Raw genomic sequence first — 18,162 nt, forward strand, 5'->3', positions numbered from 1 at the left:
TTATTTTTCCATAAAAAATCCTTTTTCTCAAGTATTTACTTCTTAAACATCATTAGATTCGGACGCCTTTTTCGTTTCACAGTTATGTTCAAGTTGGTAATATTAATATTGGTGGTTGGCGCTTTTTCGCAGAAGCCCGATATTGATAAAGAAATAGCGGAGAAATGGAAGGAGTTCAAGGTTGGGTTTAGTAATAGTTTACGACGTAATTAACTCATTTAAGTTATTAATTATTTAATTAAATTTAGAAAACTCACGTGAAAAGCTACGAACCGAATGAAGAGCCCAACAGACAGTTGATTTTCAAGGACAATCTCTTGAATATCATGGAACATAATGAGGAAGCCAAATCGGGAAAAAAGACCTATTGGTTAGCGGTTAATGAGTTCTCGGATATGGTTAGTTCTTTCTACTTTATTTTTAGTATGAGTTACGGACGTATCTTCCAATTTAGACCAACAAAGAGTTCATAAGCAAAATGACGGGATTAAAGTTACCAAGAGGGACACTTGACAAACGTAAGAAGATGGTAGCCGCACCACCACCGGGAGCTGATGGAAGAAGGAAAAGGATTAGGTTACCGAAAGAAGGGTTCAACTGGCGCTCCATGAATTTGGTCACTCCCGTTAAAAATCAGGTATATTTAATGCCTATGATGTGGTTATGGTAATTGCAATTGATCCATCTATTTTATTCCAGTTGCAATGCGGAGCTTGTTGGGCGTTCGCGGCAGCTGGTGCCCTGGAAAGTATGTGGGCACGCAAAACAGGTAGATTAGTGCCCTTGAGCGAACAAAACTTGGTGGATTGCTCCTCTAGCTACGGAAATCAAGGTTGCAACGGTGGTTACCCCAATTGGGCCTACGAGTACATCATTCGACATGGTATCAACGATGCTTCTTGTTACCCCTACACCGGAGCTGTAAGTATTATTTGGCGGATACTTGTAATGAAAGATCTTACAAATTTAAACATCTTTTAAAGGCTGATACGTGTCAAACTGACGACTACTGCAAAACTGTTAACATGACATCCTATAATACGGTTCCCTACGGACAAGAGGACGAGCTTCTAAGGGTACTGTTCCAAAATGGTCCCCTTGCCGTCTGCATTGACGCTGGTCAACCCGATTTTCAATCGTACAGCGGTGGGGTAAGTTCCAGTGATACTACCTAATTGGAGAATTACACTTAAAAGTCAAAAGTACTTCTAGGTTTACGACAACCCTTATTGCTCATCGGATGGAATCAACCACGCTGTAATTGCTGTGGGATTCGGACACGAATTGGGCAAAAATTATTGGTTAATTAAAAACAGGTTAGTTAGTTAGAACACATTTATGAATTAAAATTTTTCGATTTAATAAACTATTTTAACGTTTTTTTAGTTGGGGAACTACATGGGGTAAGTGAACTATAATAGTTATATGTTAGATTTTTTTATAAATTATTCAACACAAATTTTAGGTGAAAGAGGTTTCGTGAAGATCGCCAGAACAGGCCGAAATCTGTGCGGTGTTGCAACATTAGCCAGTCAACCTGTTGTTTAAAACGGTTAGGCCTAATTCATACCATCTTTCAGATGATGATGTAATTTTTTGGATAGATATAAAAGAGCCACGACATTTTTGTAATTCATAATTCTTTCAAGTTGTACATTTATTACACATTAATAAAAAAAAAAAACAATTTAAGCCGCTGGGTTTCCAGCTACAATTGGGTAACTAGCCATGGTTGTGATTCCACAGAAGTTTGACCCACGAAAGAGTTTGAAGTATCCCTTTTCTCCCCAAGTTGGGCCCCAACTAGATGTTAACGTACGTCACAGATTTGGTTGGTTAGTTACGTCACATATACAATAGTGCTGTCAGTGTTTTTTTTTTAGTCTTACCTGTTCTTAATCAAGTAGTAAGGTTTACCACCTTCGGTACCTGTAATTGGAATTTAATTTTCATTTTCAAATTAGGCTTAAGGTTAAGGTGTTCTTCAGGAAACATACCGTATCCAACAACCAAAACAGCATGGTTGACCTTGGAGGTACAACTAGGGTCATCGTAAACTCCATTCTTGTAAAGTTGGAATGACCTTTGACCAGCGTCAATGCCAACAGCCAATGGTCCGATGGTAGCTAAGACGTTCATCAATTTGTTTTCGTGTTTGGGTAATTCCTTGTAATCCACGATGGTGGCGGTGTTGCAAGAGTCATCGTATCTGCAAGTACCTTCCTAAACATAGAAATAGGTTTTGTTAGACTTCGCATATACTACCAGTTCATCGTGATCTTTTGACCTTCATTTCGTATGGGTAGCAAGTGTCGCTATCGATTCCTCCGTTTTTAATGATGTATCTGTAAGCGCCAGTTGGGTTTCCACCGTTGCATCCGAAGTTGAAGAAACTCTTGTTCGCGCAATCAACGAGGTTCTGTTCGCTCAAAGTGACACGTTTGTTCTGGTAGATAGCCAAGTGAGCCTCAATGGCGCCAGTCGTGGCAAAACTCCAGCAAGATCCGCATGACCTCTAGAGTTAGACCTTATTATACTTTGACCCCAAACCTAATTGGAATTGGAAAAAGATAGTACCTGGTTTTTAACAACGCTGCAATATGGTCTCCAATCTTTACTGTCAGGGATTTCCTTCAAAGGCTCTTGGGATTCAAGTACTTCGCTCGAGGAGTTGGTCTCGACGTAGTTCAACCCCAAGAACTTCGACCTGAATTCGTCTTCGGACTGCACAGATTAAAAATAACTCGGTCACTATTGTACTTAGTAATTTTAAAGACAATGACGCGTACCAAATCGGAGTATTCGTTGATTCCTAGGGTATAGGACTTCAAACCTAAGTTGGCTTCGAGGTTGTGACTCAAGATGGCTTCAACGTTGGACTTGAAGGCCTCTTTACGTACAGATTCTGTCGACGCATCGTAGTCCTTGCCGTGCTTGGACTTAAAGGATTCCCAGTGGTTAGTAATTGATGTGGACAACTCTAAGCCCAACGCCAAGGATGCAAACACAGCGAAACAAGCGAACTTCAACATCTAAAGTATAGTATGTAAGTAGATTTAACCAGAAGGGGATAATAGAGGAAGGATGACACTCTGTATTCTCTTAATACTTTAGTTATGTAACGTCATTCTTTCCAGGCTCACCCTTTTTGTTTGCTTTCCTGCTCATCAAACTATAGATGGGCATCGCACCGTTAGGTCAATTCTATAACTGTTTGGTACTAAATCCTCAGCAATCAACACACAAACCTCATCTTGACATGGGACAAAAATTCACAAGCGTGCCTTGGCAAATAATTAAGTGTAATATAGTAATGATGAGGGAACTATTTATCGCGTATGTGATTCGGTTTAGTAACCTTGCTCCAAATGCTCTGATGTTGGGAAGAATGACGTTACACTTACCCCGCTTTGTGGTACACTTCTCTCGAAGAGAAGTATTATATACTTCTGATTTAACGCACAATATAGTTCAAAAGAACTTTGGGAAACTTACCCCAATTTTTAGTTGAAGACGAAAGAGCCTAATCATTTAGAGCTTTACAGTTTATATAAGAAATACGACTTTAAGATTAATTGCAGTGATGTTTACTCGATCCATTGTTTCGAAACCTAGTGACATTTCCACGTTTGTCTTTTGAGTGACATTGAGCTGGTTATTTGTTATCCTGTCAACACCTTAAACCTTCAGAAATTATTTTTTGCATAATGATTGGCATTTAAATTTAACTAAGTAATTAATCATACGTGATTAATCAAACATAACTACAGTTATAAAAGGATTCGAATTAAATTTGAGTGCATTGGTAGAATTGTCTTTGCTGATCGAAACGTCAGTTAATTTAAACTCAAAAATTTAACTAAATTAAGCGTTTTCAAGAGATGGTTTCACTTGGTCTGTGTCCAACAATTTGGGTCATTTTCCTGACACAATGCTGCTTGTCTTATACGCAAGACAATGAATTACCCGAAACGTTTAACTGGGCTGAGAAGGGAGTTGTAACTCCAGTCAAATCCCAAGTATAATTAAAATATTAATGGTTTTTAAATTAATTTAAATAAAACCCTAAACTAATTAGGGCAAATGCTCAAACGGCTGGGCTTTCGCTACAGTCGGGGTTGTTGAAGGAGCTCATGCCTTGAAGACTGGGAAATTATTAAACATGAGTGAACAACAACTGACAGATTGCATTCGTGGTAAAATAATTACAATTAAACTTAAATTTAATTAGGATTAATTTAATTAGTCTAAGTTTAGATGGAGAAAAGGGCGGTTGTAATGGAGGGGGCAACGTTAAAACCGCTTTGAACTTTGTTATGGACAATAAGGGGCTTGATACCGCGTCTTGCTATCCATATCGTTCTACTGTAAGTACTTCAGACCTTCAGAGGACAAGTCATGTACTTAAGTACTTGCATATTCAAGGAAGGAGCGTGTACACGTAACTATCATTATATTTGTCGAGGGGGTGAGATCAGCGTCATGGGATTTGTTCAAAAGAACAACGAAAAGGCATTGAAAGAGACACTGTACCGGATGGGTCCCATGGCTGTCATGATCCACGCTTCGGACAAGTTTAAGGAATACAAGTAAGTAATTACTTTACCATTCCCGAACTGTAATTGAATTTATATACTTTTACAGGGGTGGAGTTTTTATGGGAGAGGACTGTTCATTGGACTCGGTCAATCATGGTGTACTTTTGATTGGTTATGGTACCGAAGGTGGACAAGATTATTGGTTAATTAAGAATAGGTTCGTTTAGGTTTTAATCGGGGTTTACCGATTGGTGAGATTGCATTTTTTTTCAGCTATGGATCTACATGGGGTGAAGCCGGGTTTGGTAAAATCGCTCGCAATAAGGGGAACGTTTGTGGAATCGCTACTGCAGCTGTTTTTGGAATTGCATAAATTTAATTAATACTAATTAATTGAAATTTAAATCATGTTTGAAATGAATAAAGATAAATTATGATACAAAACTTTATTGAAATGGTTTTAAAAAAGGTACAAAATTAGTATTGGGTAGAAAAACCGGAAGTATTTGTTAGTTACATGGAGGCAACAATTGGGTAACTAGCCAAATTAGAAACTCCGCACCTATTCTTACCGCGAGCCAACTTAAAATATCCTTGATCGCCCCAGGAAGTTCCCCAACTGTTAAAATTTAAGTTGTTATTAACTAAACTTAAACTTCCTTCAAACTATCATACCTATTCTTCACGAGGTAGTAGGGTTTTCCATTTTCAACTCCATATCCCACAGCAAGTACGGCGTGGTTGGGTCTGTCTTTACACATGACATTGTCGTAAACACCGGTCTTGTAGAGCTGTGAGTTGTAAAGTTTATAAGCTATGGATGTCCTTGGGAAAGAAGTAGGCCTAACAATTACTCAAACACTTCACCTGGAAGTCGCGTTGTCCGGCATCAATTCCAATGGCAACTGGTCCCTTATTGGCCAAAGCATCAATTAAGTTCTTCTCGTTACCTCTTGGCAAGTGTTTGAAACCGGTAATAGTCGCTGAGTTGCAAGACGCGTCGTAACGACAAGTTTTTTCCTGGATGTTCAATGGATTTAATAAGAGTTTCTAAAGGCAATGGTGAAGCTTTTACCTTCATCTCGTATGGATAGCAAGTATCACTGTCCAAACCGCCATTCTGGATAATGTATCTATAAGCGTTGTCTGGGAGACCACCACTGCATCCGTAGTTACCTATAGCAAAGGTACTTCAGAGTTAAGCCTAATATTCCTTCGATAACTATAAAGAAGGATAAGATTTTACCATAAGTACGACCCGAACAATCGACCAAATTCTGTTCACTTAAAGACACTTTTTTATTCTGGTAAATGGCAACGTGAGCTTCGATGGAACCCGTGGTAGCGTAGGCCCAACATGAACCGCAAGCTTTCTGGAATTTGTTTAAATTTAAGTTCAAACTATTTTGGAGTTTGATTAATTAGTTTGTAGTTATACTTGATTTTTGACTGGTGAGACAAACGTCATCCAATCCTTGCTTTCGGGTGCATCTCCCATTGGTTCCTCGTCAGCCATTAATAGGTCGGTGTCGTTGAGATTGGCATCGTCGTATCGTAGACCCAAGTAGGTTTCACGGAACTCTTCATTCGACTAGTAATTTAACATATCAGATTAAGTAACCATAGTTCAACTGAAAACCAAAATCCGTACCATGTCCGCGAACGCGTTAAGCCCAAGCGTATAAGACTTCAAACCCAAATCGGCTTCGATGTTATGTTCAAAGCAGGCCTCGACGTTGTCTTTGAAGAATTCTTTACGTTTTTGTTCCGTTTCTTCATCGTAACTCTTGTGGTGTTTTGCCTTAAAGGCGGTCCAATGATTGACGAGAGAGGTGATGACCTCTTGACCAACCACCAGACTTATCAGAACAGTGCAGAGGGTAATACGCAACATCTACATAAAGTTAGTAACTATAGATTTAGGATTCTGGATACCCAAGGAGACTTAAGTACTTGTACTTACCTTGTAGTTGTTTTTGGAACCTTGTTGAAGGGATAATGTTTTGGTGTATCAGACATGGTCCTTATATACCCCCAAAAATAGGAAACAAGGAAGTAATAATTTGTTGTTTCAGTGTAGCATTGTTTATTTTGATTTGTATATGATAAATTTGTGTAATCGATTCTTTTACAACAAGTCAATAAAATAATTTATAATAAAGATTTTGGATGTATTTTTAGGATATGCACCTGGACATTGAGTAATTGCATCGGTTAGTAGTTTGATTTCCAAATTTAATTTCAAATAATTATTTGAGAATTTAGTAGTTACACGTTGCTTAACGTTGACAAGGCTATCTTAAGTGATAAGTTCCTACGAAGCAACCGTTTGAAACACCCGATCAATCTCCTAAAACAATGAAGAAATTAATCAAATTCAAATATTGGGATCAAAATTACTATGGTATAAAAACAGAGTTATCCTCTCCGAGAAAGTCTTCACCTATTAACCGACTAACCACAAACCTACAAGGTATTAGCAGTCCTTACGTAAGCACTTCATAAATATTAATTATTATTTTATTATATTTAAATTATAGATGGGTTTGTTTAAATTATCGGTTGCACTTTGCGTGGTATTGTCTTGCTTGCAAGTCAACGCTGGCAACACCCACGACATTTGGAGAAAATTCAAAGTATAATTTTGTTAATATTTAATCCGAATTAAGTTTAATTTAACCGTAAAATTGTAGCAAACGCACTCTAAAGATTACCACCCTCACTTGGAAGCCAAACGTAGAATCGTTTTTGAAGCTAATGTCCAGGCCATCGCTGACCACAATATTCAAGCCGATTTGGGACAGGCGACTTTCAAACAAGGATTGAACGCCTTCACTGATATTGTAAAATTTAATCATACTGAACTCTAAAATGGTATCTAACCCTATTTCTCACAGCCTCATGAGGAATTCGTTAAGACTGTTAATGGTTACAAGAAATCCCGTAACAACACCATCTTATCCAGCGTGCAAGAACACCAGGTTGAAAGTCTTCAACTACCCCAAGAAGTTGATTGGGTTAAGAAAGGTTTAGTGTCCTCTGTCAAGAACCAGGGAAGTTGTGGATCTTGTTGGACGTTCTCAACCGCGGTAATTGAACCGAGTTTTAAATGGTCATGTTAAGTACTTATGAAAGATCGTACACGTATTTAGGGTGCTGTTGAAGGTGCCTACGCTTTGAAGAGTGGTAAACTGGAACCCTTGAGTCAACAACACTTGTTGGATTGCTCAGTTGATGGTAACTATGGCTGTGACGGAGGTGAACCAGCCGTCGCTTTGCAATGGGTTGTTGATAACAATGGCTTAGACAAGGAAGGATGCTATTCTTACAAGGAAACGGTACGTCCGTTAAATGTTCTGAAGAATTAGGCTTAATTACTCCATTATTACAGCAAGGTAAATGCAGACCAGTCGACAGTTGCCTTACTGGTAAAATTAAGAGTTACAAGAGAGTTCCTAAGGGAGACGAAGTCGCTTTGAAAGAAGCATTGTCTCGTGTTGGTCCTATTTCAATCGCCATTGACGCTAGTCATCCTAGCCTACAGAGATACAGGTAAGCCTTGGTTAATTAGGCTTAGGTAAAATAAGCCTAATACTTTCAATTTAAATATAAAGCGAAGGAATTTATTCCGAGCCTCGTTGCGATCCCGAAGCTTTGGACCACGCCATTTTATTGGTAAGTTAGTGTTTAAGATAAGGTACTGATACAGGCATTGATTACGGACTGTAATTTAGGTGGGTTACGGTACTGAGAATGGAAAGGATTACTGGAAGATTAAGAACAGGTGATTCGTACCTCCATAAATATAGTAAAGTTACTCTTTGTAATCTTAATTTTTTTCATTCTATTTCAGTTGGGGTACCTACTGGGGAGAGGGTGGTTATTTCAGAGTAAGATTTAACTTTCCTTAATTAGTTAAGTAATGAACGAGTTAATTGATATTATTTTAAACTAATTACAGATGGCCAGAAATAAGGGAAACATGTGCGGCGTCGCCACCGAAGCTTTCTACGGAGTTGCCTAATTTAATTAATTAAATTTTATGTTTGATTTCAATTGAATTTTCTTTTTGTAATTGTATTTTAAAAACGAAATTAAAGCATTCTATAAAGTGAAATTACTAAGTTTTATTATTCCTACCATAAGATATCTTTCATAAGTTTGTCACTGGTTAGTGGTTACTATGAGAGCTTGTCATGAAGTGACGCAGGTCACAGATTCTTGTAAAGCGCGTCGTTCTTGAACCTGCATTGCGAAGAATAGGAAGTGTCATATACTTATGAAACATATCTTATAAACTTATGTTTTTACCAACATTCCGACGAGACTAGAAGTTGAGTTTACAAAATTAAAACCAACGTCATAAAAATGATCCAAATTTGAATCATAGACATTAGCACATGTATCTTTATGATTAGAATAGGCCTAATCAACATAACGAGAAACTAGTGCACGTGATGTTAAAATATAACGTTTGAAAGTTGGGGCTTCGATCCCAATCAACGAAAGCGCTTAGATCTCGCGCCTAATTATTTTACACCCATGAAGTTAATACCGTTGAATCGAGGATAATTTAGGCTATTACATATTCAATGGAATTTAGGCCTATAATGTTTCAAAGTCAGGGTTCAATTTCCCTTAGCGTTAATTTCAAAACTTCCAAGTCAAAATAAAATTAAAAAATTATTGTCCCTTTTCACAAGCAAAAACAGGTGCCTAACCCTATGGTCATAAATAACCAAATATAAATGTGATATGTCCAAAATAAAACACGTATCCATAACTATGATAACTTATCCATCAATATCATAATGACACTTGGCGCAAAAACAATAAAGAAATCCATCAACAATCTCATAATTCACGTATAGAAAAGTAGATGGACAATTCTTTCCTAAATCCAATTATTTATAGTTAAAACAAAACCAATCCAGTTTGATATTCCTACACACCTAAGTCGAACTTGGGGTTTGGTTAGTTAGTGTCCATAGATTCCTTTGGATCACTTGCACTTTTTAATTAGTAATAGTAAGATGTTAGGAATTATAACTTGGTTTCCGTTATGTCTGGTGATTGTAGCTAGTATTGAAATTAAACCAAATATCCACCAACATTGGCAGAAATTTAAAAGAGCTCATGGAAAAAACTACCATCCCGAAGTTGATCACGAGAAAAAAACCATTTTCGCTGAAAATGTAAAGAAAATAATGGAACATAATATCTTAGCCGATTTGGGTCACAAAACTCATAAAATGGGAATTAACAAATACTCTGATATGGTACGTTAATCAATTAATGTTAATTAGGATTGAATATAACGAGTGAATTTAAATTAGTCTCACGAGGAATTTGTTAAAACCATGAACGGATTGAAAAACGAGGATTTGGAACTTCAAACTAGAAGTAACAATCCTAATTTACACGAAGTCCTTACAAGAGCCGCTGATTTACCCAAACAAGTCGATTGGAGTAAAGAAGGTGCCGTTACTCCGGTTAAAGACCAAGGGGAATGCGGTTCATGTTGGTCCTTTTCGGCCACAGGTGCCATGGAGGGCGCCTGGTTTAGAAAAACCGGACAATTGACACCTTTGAGTGAACAGAATTTGGTGGATTGTGCTCGAGATGGTAGGTTTTGATTTAGTTATACCAGAAGGGGATAATAGAAGAAGGATGACACTCTACATCCTCTTGATACTTCAGTTATGTAACATGATCCATCCCAGGCTGACCCTTTTTGTTTGCTCTCCCGCTCATCAAACTTCATATGGGTATCGCACCGTGTTAGGGTGAATTCTATACCTGTTTGGTACTAAATCCCCAGAAATCAACCCACAAACTAAGTCTTGACGTGGGCTGTTACACTTCTCTCGAAGAGAAGTATTATATATTTCTGTTAATACGTAATTTCAAAATTATACCGCTTTTAACTTTCAGGTAATGATGGCTGCGATGGTGGATTACCACATAACGCTTTTCAATACGTCATTGACAGAAAGGGGGTTGATAAAGAGACTTGTTATCCTTACTACGGCATGGTAAGTAACTTAATACGCTTATTTAAACATTAATTAAGTTGTCAATTAAATTCAACAGCAATTTAAATGCTTCTTTAATCCAACTTGCATCGGAGCCAATATCACCGAATATAAAATGATAGAGTCGGGTGACGAGGACGCTCTGAAAGAAGCTGTGGCTACGGTTGGTCCCATCTCAATTGCAATTGACGCTAGCCACGAATCTTTACAACATTACAAGTACTTGAACTTTAATATAAACACGGTAGCTCGTGTACTTAAACAACAATTATTTTAGGGAAGGTATCTACACTGACCCTCATTGTGATCCCGAAAATTTGGATCATGCCGTTTTATTGGTTGGATATGGTACAAGCGATGATGGGCAAGATTATTGGTTGATTAAAAATAGGTATATATACTGTTAATTAGCAAAGTAATTATGTTTATAATTTAACCTTAATAATTTCAGTTGGTCCGAATCCTGGGGTATTAATGGCTATTTTAAAATGGCCAGAAACAAGAATAATACTTGCGGTGTTGCCTCGTACGGAACCTACCCTATTGCCTAATTGATTTCAATTAAATTTAATTGTTAATTGTTGTCTTTAATTAGATCCTATTAAATGAAAAATAAAATGATTTAATATTGCTACGAGTTAATTTATTCATCTAAAAGTTTTTAAGTGTTTCCTGAACTGATATTTAAAAAAAAAAATATTTCTTCCCTTGAAAAAAATTCAAGATATTTATCGTACACAATGATTTTGGTTATTTTCAAATTAGAAAAAAATATTGCAACTCATTCCCTCTCTTCATCGATTTGACGAGACCGATAACATGTTATTAATTCCTGATAATAAATTGAATTTAAGTATCTCACGTAAACTTAAAGAAAATCACGTGGTTATCATGAGAAGATTTCTCAAGTTGAGTATCAAAGGTTAAGATTTAAAGAAAAGAAAAATAATTCCTTGATATAATCAGGGTTAACCTTTTCCCAGAACACTTTGCGTTAATAAGTTTACCTTCGATAAATAAAATCATAAGTTCATAAGATATGTTCCGTCCATAAGTATGACAATTACCTATACTTCGTAATGCAAGAGACTTACAGCTCGAGAACGACAAGCGAGAATTGAAGTCCTACACTCGGTTAATTTTGCAGGACTTCCATCTTCCTATTTAGTCTGTATGCTAAGCCTTTGACAGCGCCTCACCAGGCGTCGCTTTACCTCAAATCTATGACCTACTTCAATCACTTCATGACAAGCTCTTAGTAACCAGTGACAAACTTATGATGAACATAACTTATGAACTTATGATAAAATGGTACTATTTATTAAAAAAACACTTCAAAACTTAGGCGCTATCAAAATTGCATAATGTTAATTAATTCTTTCTTTCCGATAACAATTTTGGAAAATTTCAAGTCGATGAAATATCTTTGTAACTATAATTTGAATCTTAATTCTGAAAACAGTAAATTATTACCCATAATTCAACGCGTATTTAGTCCAATTTTTGTTTAAATTAACCCATGAGTTTTTGAGAAGAATTAAAATTAGTATTTTCCCAAATAATTTTGTATTTTTTTTAAATTTAAATGATTTTACTTACACCACCATGTTAACATATTATGACCTAAATTGACCCTAGATTAAAACTATAATCATTCATAAAATAAAATCAGATTTTTGAGGTCATTAAATCGTGTAAATGTCAGCATAGATATAAATATATATTATGGAAACATTGTTTCAACCGATAAATAAATTGACGAATCTCGAGTTCATGACACAGCAAACCAATTAATCTAACCGCAGATCTAAAACTACACAAAACGCCCCTTACGTATCAATATAACTCCCAACCAAGCTCAAACCTTATAGAAACCATTCCCCAACCTATATACCAATATCACATTCAGATTGACCTTTAAATCAAATGTTTCTTAAGTCGATAGAAATGTTATCAAAGACTAAACACGTCTTGACTTTATCGTACGGTCTGTATCACCCAAAGTTGTAGTTAGGCCTAATGTTAGACAATGACAAAATAGATATGAGTATCGTTATCAAAAAATAATAATTTGAGTGTTCCAGATTGCGGGCCAGGTATATAAGGCAACCCTTGGGACCCGTAACGTTACCGGTTACTCCCGAAACTTCATGGTACGGACGCTACTTGAAGCTTGTATACTTGAAGTTCCGAAGTATTGAAAGAACTTTTATTTTTAACCTACAGATGCTGCGTATTACTCTTCTCTTGGCTTTCTGCGCTTTGGCTTTGGCCGTAAGCAGCCCATTCCGCAAGGATTTGGATCAACACTGGGACAACTTCAAGCGTTACCATGGAAAGAACTACGCCGCTAATGAAGAGGGAGTCCGACGTCTGATTTTCGAACAAAACGTCGACCGCATCAACTCTCACAACTTGGAAGCTGATTTGGGTCTCCACTCCTACAGGCTTGGACTTAACAAATACGCCGATTTGGTAAACTCAGTTTCAATTACTTTGTTACAGTAGCTTTGAGGACATCAGAGACAACTTTTAACAAATGTACTTGAATAGACCAACCAAGAATTCGTCAGGACCTTGACTGGTGTCTTGTACAAAGTCAACCACACCACCCACGCCAGCCGCAAATTCCAATTGCCCGCTGATTTCCGTGTTCCCGATGAAGTTGATTGGCGTAAACAAGGACTCGTCACCCCCATCAAGGATCAAGGACAATGCGGTTCCTGCTGGGCTTTCTCCACCACCGGTTCCCTCGAAGGACAATGGGCTAAGGTACACAAGAAACTAGTCTCCCTCAGTGAACAAAACTTGGTTGATTGCTCGTCCGCCCAAGGAAACCTCGGATGCAGCGGTGGTCTCATGGACTCCGCCTTCGACTACATCAAGGCCAACGGTATTGATACCGAAGATTGCTACCCGTACACCGCTAGAGTAAGTACTTCGGAACACCGAATAAAAATGGTTGAGCAAAAGTTCCTCAACTTCTTTCGTTGTTCATCGTTGTCTAGGATGGTTCCTGCCACTTTGACAAGAAGTGCGTTGGAGCTACTTTGGATAGCTACGTCGATGTTCAATCTGGAGATGAAGATGCTTTGAAACAAGCCGTCGCTTCCGTTGGACCAGTCTCCGTCGCTATTGATGCTAGCAACTTCAGCTTCCAATTGTACTCGTAAGTGTACTTGGGATCAAATGATATTGCGTCCGTTATCCCAACACTAATAAAACGGTGAAAATATAGATCTGGTATCTACGATGAACCCTACTGCTCAAGCTCTTTGTTGGATCACGGTGTTTTGGCTGTCGGATACGGAACCCAAGACAACCAAGCTTATTGGCTCGTCAAGAACAGTTGGGGTAAGACACTATTCTAATAGTACTCAATAAGCGCTTTAAAACAAGGTAAAGAACGTTGAAATCGGTTGGTAAATAAAGACGTTACCAGAATTTATATAAATAATAATATTCTAAACGATATGACGTCACTATGACGTACATAACTTCGTTAATTATGAACCGATTTTAACGATCCTGGGCTCATGTTGAAGATAAAATTAAGCCCTACATTATTATCTAATTTAAATATTTGTATTCATTCTCTAGGAACTTCCTGGGGACAAGACGGATACATCCAAATGTCCCGTAACAAGCAAAACCAATGCGGTATTGCTACCCAAGCTAGCTACCCAGTCGTCGCCTAAGAACTTTGTTTTTTGAACCATTGAATTTTCTGTTTTTAAATTAAATTTGGGAGCTTTTGTAAAAGGAAGCTTTCAAATTTCGCAAAATCTCTTGTAAAAAATTGTTAACTGTGATCTTATCACGCTAATGCAAAAAAAAGACCAAAAAAATACAAAAACAAATCGAAAGCCTAAAATCTAATGCTCAGAAAAACAAAATCTAAAAAAAAACTCACCAAAAAAAATATAATAAACGTTATTTTTTAAAAAAATATTTATATATGGTTTCATTATTTAATTGAACTAATTAGATTTAACTACTTTAATGAAGTTCTTTCATTAGTATCTTCATTCAGGGACTAAACAAACCGTATTGTAATAGCAGAGTGTTTGTGATAAGTCTGCCATGTTCTTTGGGTAGTCAATTTTGAGTCGAAAATGTAACTCCTATCTCCATTTTGTTTGCCCTAAGAGACACTGTTTTCGAGTTATGATTTTAATAGTGTTTTAGTGATGACCCCTTAATTAAATTAGAATTAATTGTCTTAATCAGTTTTTAATTAAATTTAAGGGGTCATCAGTAAAATACTCCATCCAATCTTAACTTGGAAACAGTGTCCCTTAGTGCAATCAAAATGGAGACAGAAGTTACATTATCGACGCAAAATCGTGTACCCAAAGAACATCAACCCCTTTACTTATGCCAGACTTATCAGAAACATCCTGTATATTTGGAGACAAATAAAAGTTACATTTTCAACTCAAAATCGCTAAAATAACATCCCCCTTGATTTATGTATGCAGACTTATCATAAACACCCTGTATGGGCCTAGTAGTAGTCCATGAGCAACTTGAGAAACATAAATTAACGTTGATTTCATATTATTTCCAAATAACCCACCAACCATTTAACAACTAACTTACGATAAGATTGTGTTGCTTATCTATCTTGCATCATAATTGATTAAAACTCGAATATGACAGATGGTTAAGTTCACCAAAAGCTTTTCTAAACCTCATTGCAAAAGTAAAGATAAATCGAAAAACTAACAGTTCTAAAAGAAAACCTTTGAAGTAAAGGTTTCATTTGAAAATGATTCGAATTATATTAATTTTGTCAATTATTTCCCAAATTACTTATGGGGATATTTACCAAGAATGGACCAAATTCAAAGTAATAAAGTTGTTAACTAAAATAAATAAATAATTTAATGTAATAATTTATATTGCACGTAGGAAATTTATGGAAAAAGCTACGCCAATCAAATAATCGAAACTGAAAAATATAACAACTTTATAGAGAATTTGAACTTTATAAATAAACATAATTCAGCGGGCGTTTATTCATTCAAAGTTGGAGTTAATCACCTTGCTGATTTGGTTGGTTTCTTTGTTTTTTAAAATTAATTGTAATTAATTATAGATATATAAATACACGCAATCCTTATTATTTCAGAATCGTCACGAATATTTTAACATCATGTTAACTGATATCAAACCCAAAACCAGACGACCGTTACTTAAAAACAACAGAAACGAACCACTACCTGATCAGATTGATTGGAGAGAAAAGGGTTGTGTTTCTCCCGTCCAAGATCAGGTAAATATATTGATTGTCCAAAGGAATTTAACGAAATAATTAAATAATTAACCCTTAATTTCAGGGGCAAAGTGGTCAAGTGGCTCTGTTTTCAGCAGTTGGGGCTTTGGAGGGTCAAGAATGTCAAATAGTAACGAAGTTTGTGTCTCTAAGTGTTCAACAACTGGTTGATTGTTGCACCCCTGGTAAGATTGACAGTACAAAGTTGAAATACAGGGACAGATTTAATTTTAGAAGTAGGAATGGAGAACGGTTAGTATTTACTTCAGGCTGACTCATAGCCCTGTATAGAGCCCCTCACTCCAACACGTTACGAAAAGTTTAAATTATCTTATTGGCTCGCTTAAACTAAGTTTTGATGACGTTCCTGACGGAGACGGCGAAAAATGCGTAATTCCTTTTTACCTCTGTCGCTATGACCCGCCTCTTCTTTCATACCCCCCCCCCGGTCCCGGGGAAGGGGGTCCGAGCGCCCAAATTACTTTGTTCTCCATTTCTATTTCTCAAATTAAATCTATCCCTTCTAAGTACTTATAATAGTTAATTCTTTATGGTACAGCTTTCCCAAGTGTGCTGGAGTATTACAAGTGCGTCAAAGACCAGGGTGGATTGGACGCGGCTGGGTGTTATCCATCCAAAGGCCAAGTACTTGAAACAAGACTTTAAATTTCGGTGGTTGAAATTAATTTCATAATAATGTCATAATTTCCATAGAATCAATGCAAATTCGACCCACAATGCACCGCTGTTGTCGTTAATGGTTTCAGCGAAGTTAATAAGGGTGACGAAAAGGCGTTGAAGTCCGCGGTGGCTTTGATGGGACCAGTTTCGGTTTGCGTTGACGCCTCAAGATTCAGTTTTCAATTTTACTCGTAATTTATCATTATTAATTAGTACATTAATTTAATTTTAATTATTTTCTCTAATTACTAATTAGATCGGGAATTTACGACGATCCTTTATGTACCCCAGATGAAGTGAACCATTGCATGTTAGTAGTTGGTTACGGAACTGATAATGGTATCGATTATTGGCTTGTTAAGAACAGGTAATTAAACGTAATTATTTCTAATTAGGAGGATTTAATGTTTAAAATGAATTTAATTACAGTTGGGGGGAAAACTGGGGAGAATCTGGATATATTAGAATGGTACGCAATAAACGCAATCGTTGCGGAATTGCCAGCTTTGCCAGTTACCCGAGTTTGAAGACGAACTCGACCGCTCTCTAAAAACTACTTCAAATTGATACAAAAAATAATAATAATAAAAACCTTGAGTTTTATTTGTTCAAAAGGCACTTGTAGTTTTTTTACTTTTTGTGCGCCATCTGGCGACAAAAAGTAATGCATTTATACCGAGGAATTCTAAGGCCCGTTCAGACGACACTCTTTTTCTCGCTACGCTCGCTGTGCTGAGCTCATCAGATTTTCTGGCTTCACCAGCCTCTAGAAAATGCACTGTTCACACGGCCAAAAATTTCTCATTCTTGATCTCGGCAAAGCGAGAAAAAAAGTTGAAAAAATTCAACTTTTTTTTCTCTCTTTGCTCGGCACAGCCAATAGAGTGCTTCCGAAATGACGTCATTCTTTGTTTGTAGTCTGCTACTCTGTGGAAATGTGTTTTCTTCGGTTCGAATCCCTTGACATTTTAATGAGATATATATCGAAGTGTTATAAATTATCGTGCAATGTTTTAAAACGAATGGTTCTTTTCTTAAAAAAAGGTTTAAATAATGCATAAATAAAACTTAAAATGAATTTTTTGGAAAACAACTAATCGTTTTGAAACTTTGCACGAAAATTTAAAATCCTTCAATATACTTATCAGTAAAATTTCAAGAGATTCGGACTAGTGAAACCGAAGAAAACACATTTCCACAGAGTAGCAGACTACAAACAAAGAATGACGTCATTTCGGAAGCACTATTGGCTGTGCCGAGCAAAGAGAGAAAAAAAGTTGAATTTTTTCAACTTTTTTTCTCGCTTTGCCGAGATCAAGAATGAGAAATTTTTGGCCGTGTGAACAGTGCATTTTCTAGAGGCTGGTGAAGCCAGAAAATCTGATGAGCTCAGCACAGCAAGCGTAGCGAGAAAAAGAGTGTCGTCTGAACGGGCCTTTACGCATTTAGCCTCTCCCATTTTGACTAGCTAACCCCTCCCAGTTTCGCGTGCTAACCCCGCCTATTTTCGCGCTGCTAGTGGGAGAGCCTGAGAGAGGGAGAGAGAGAGAGAGGGGAGGAAGGTGGAGCGATTTACACGCGTCAGATCGTAGTCTAAGAGTTGCCGCCCAAATTGGGCTTCTTTTCGATC

At 37.0% G+C, this 18,162-nt stretch overlaps 7 protein-coding genes across 8 annotated transcripts; 5 read left to right on the top strand and 2 right to left on the bottom strand.

Moving 5' to 3' along the window:
- Positions 1–18: 18 nt before the first annotated feature.
- LOC149676618 (crustapain-like) lies at positions 19–1,639 on the top strand. Its single transcript, XM_089837672.1, has 8 exons — positions 19–180; positions 249–398; positions 455–637; positions 700–921; positions 984–1,151; positions 1,213–1,316; positions 1,387–1,403; positions 1,466–1,639. Exons 1-8 carry the CDS (start codon positions 85–87, stop codon positions 1,546–1,548), a joined length of 1,023 nt encoding a protein of 340 aa, XP_089693798.1. The 5' UTR covers positions 19–84; the 3' UTR covers positions 1,549–1,639.
- On the bottom strand, positions 1,476–3,035 carry LOC149676619 (cathepsin S-like). The gene is made up of 6 exons (XM_089838538.1): positions 2,790–3,035; positions 2,578–2,724; positions 2,288–2,515; positions 1,998–2,223; positions 1,890–1,929; positions 1,476–1,803 (listed from the first exon to the last, which is right to left on the bottom strand). Exons 1-6 carry the CDS (start codon positions 3,030–3,032, stop codon positions 1,689–1,691), a joined length of 999 nt encoding a protein of 332 aa, XP_089694664.1. The 5' UTR covers positions 3,033–3,035; the 3' UTR covers positions 1,476–1,688.
- LOC149676620 (procathepsin L-like) lies at positions 2,908–4,982 on the top strand. Its single transcript, XM_089837678.1, has 7 exons — positions 2,908–3,046; positions 3,138–4,019; positions 4,079–4,196; positions 4,258–4,367; positions 4,426–4,589; positions 4,645–4,755; positions 4,812–4,982. The coding sequence occupies exons 2-7, from the start codon at positions 3,882–3,884 to the stop codon at positions 4,909–4,911; spliced, it is 741 nt and encodes a 246-aa protein (XP_089693804.1). The 5' UTR covers positions 2,908–3,046; positions 3,138–3,881; the 3' UTR covers positions 4,912–4,982.
- On the bottom strand, positions 4,973–6,826 carry LOC149676621 (cathepsin L-like peptidase). Of its 2 annotated transcripts, XM_089837675.1 has the most exons (9): positions 6,729–6,826; positions 6,502–6,663; positions 6,190–6,432; positions 5,977–6,129; positions 5,785–5,911; positions 5,614–5,714; positions 5,406–5,558; positions 5,214–5,329; positions 4,973–5,157 (listed from the first exon to the last, which is right to left on the bottom strand). In XM_089837675.1, the coding sequence occupies exons 3-9, from the start codon at positions 6,430–6,432 to the stop codon at positions 5,052–5,054; spliced, it is 999 nt and encodes a 332-aa protein (XP_089693801.1). In that variant the 5' UTR covers positions 6,502–6,663; positions 6,729–6,826; the 3' UTR covers positions 4,973–5,051. The 2 variants fall into 2 exon arrangements, with proteins under 2 accessions (XP_089693801.1, XP_089693800.1); XM_089837674.1 differs by lacking the exon at positions 6,729–6,826 and having other exon boundaries at positions 6,502–6,722.
- A 70-nt stretch (positions 6,827–6,896) lies between these two features.
- Positions 6,897–8,648, top strand: LOC149676622 (cathepsin L-like peptidase). The gene is made up of 10 exons (XM_089838539.1): positions 6,897–7,028; positions 7,079–7,174; positions 7,232–7,381; positions 7,436–7,627; positions 7,691–7,876; positions 7,930–8,090; positions 8,153–8,213; positions 8,273–8,322; positions 8,392–8,428; positions 8,500–8,648. Exons 1-10 carry the CDS (start codon positions 6,897–6,899, stop codon positions 8,560–8,562), a joined length of 1,128 nt encoding a protein of 375 aa, XP_089694665.1. The 3' UTR covers positions 8,563–8,648.
- An 850-nt stretch (positions 8,649–9,498) lies between these two features.
- LOC149676623 (cathepsin L-like peptidase) lies at positions 9,499–11,196 on the top strand. Its single transcript, XM_089837673.1, has 6 exons — positions 9,499–9,817; positions 9,875–10,163; positions 10,473–10,573; positions 10,632–10,792; positions 10,851–10,964; positions 11,025–11,196. Exons 1-6 carry the CDS (start codon positions 9,572–9,574, stop codon positions 11,122–11,124), a joined length of 1,011 nt encoding a protein of 336 aa, XP_089693799.1. The 5' UTR covers positions 9,499–9,571; the 3' UTR covers positions 11,125–11,196.
- A 1,390-nt stretch (positions 11,197–12,586) lies between these two features.
- LOC149676624 (cathepsin L-like peptidase) lies at positions 12,587–17,156 on the top strand. The gene is made up of 13 exons (XM_089838540.1): positions 12,587–12,726; positions 12,800–13,048; positions 13,127–13,504; positions 13,582–13,742; positions 13,812–13,927; positions 14,174–14,265; positions 15,488–15,631; positions 15,708–15,851; positions 15,916–16,036; positions 16,411–16,496; positions 16,566–16,723; positions 16,789–16,899; positions 16,962–17,156. The coding sequence occupies exons 1-13, from the start codon at positions 12,724–12,726 to the stop codon at positions 17,080–17,082; spliced, it is 1,884 nt and encodes a 627-aa protein (XP_089694666.1). The 5' UTR covers positions 12,587–12,723; the 3' UTR covers positions 17,083–17,156.
- Positions 17,157–18,162: the final 1,006 nt, after the last annotated feature.

Source organism: Phalangium opilio, unplaced genomic scaffold (assembly GCF_054372755.1).
Source record: "Phalangium opilio isolate 3A_F unplaced genomic scaffold, DU_Popi_V2 ptg000045l_1, whole genome shotgun sequence".
NCBI lineage: Eukaryota > Metazoa > Arthropoda > Arachnida > Opiliones > Phalangiidae > Phalangium > Phalangium opilio.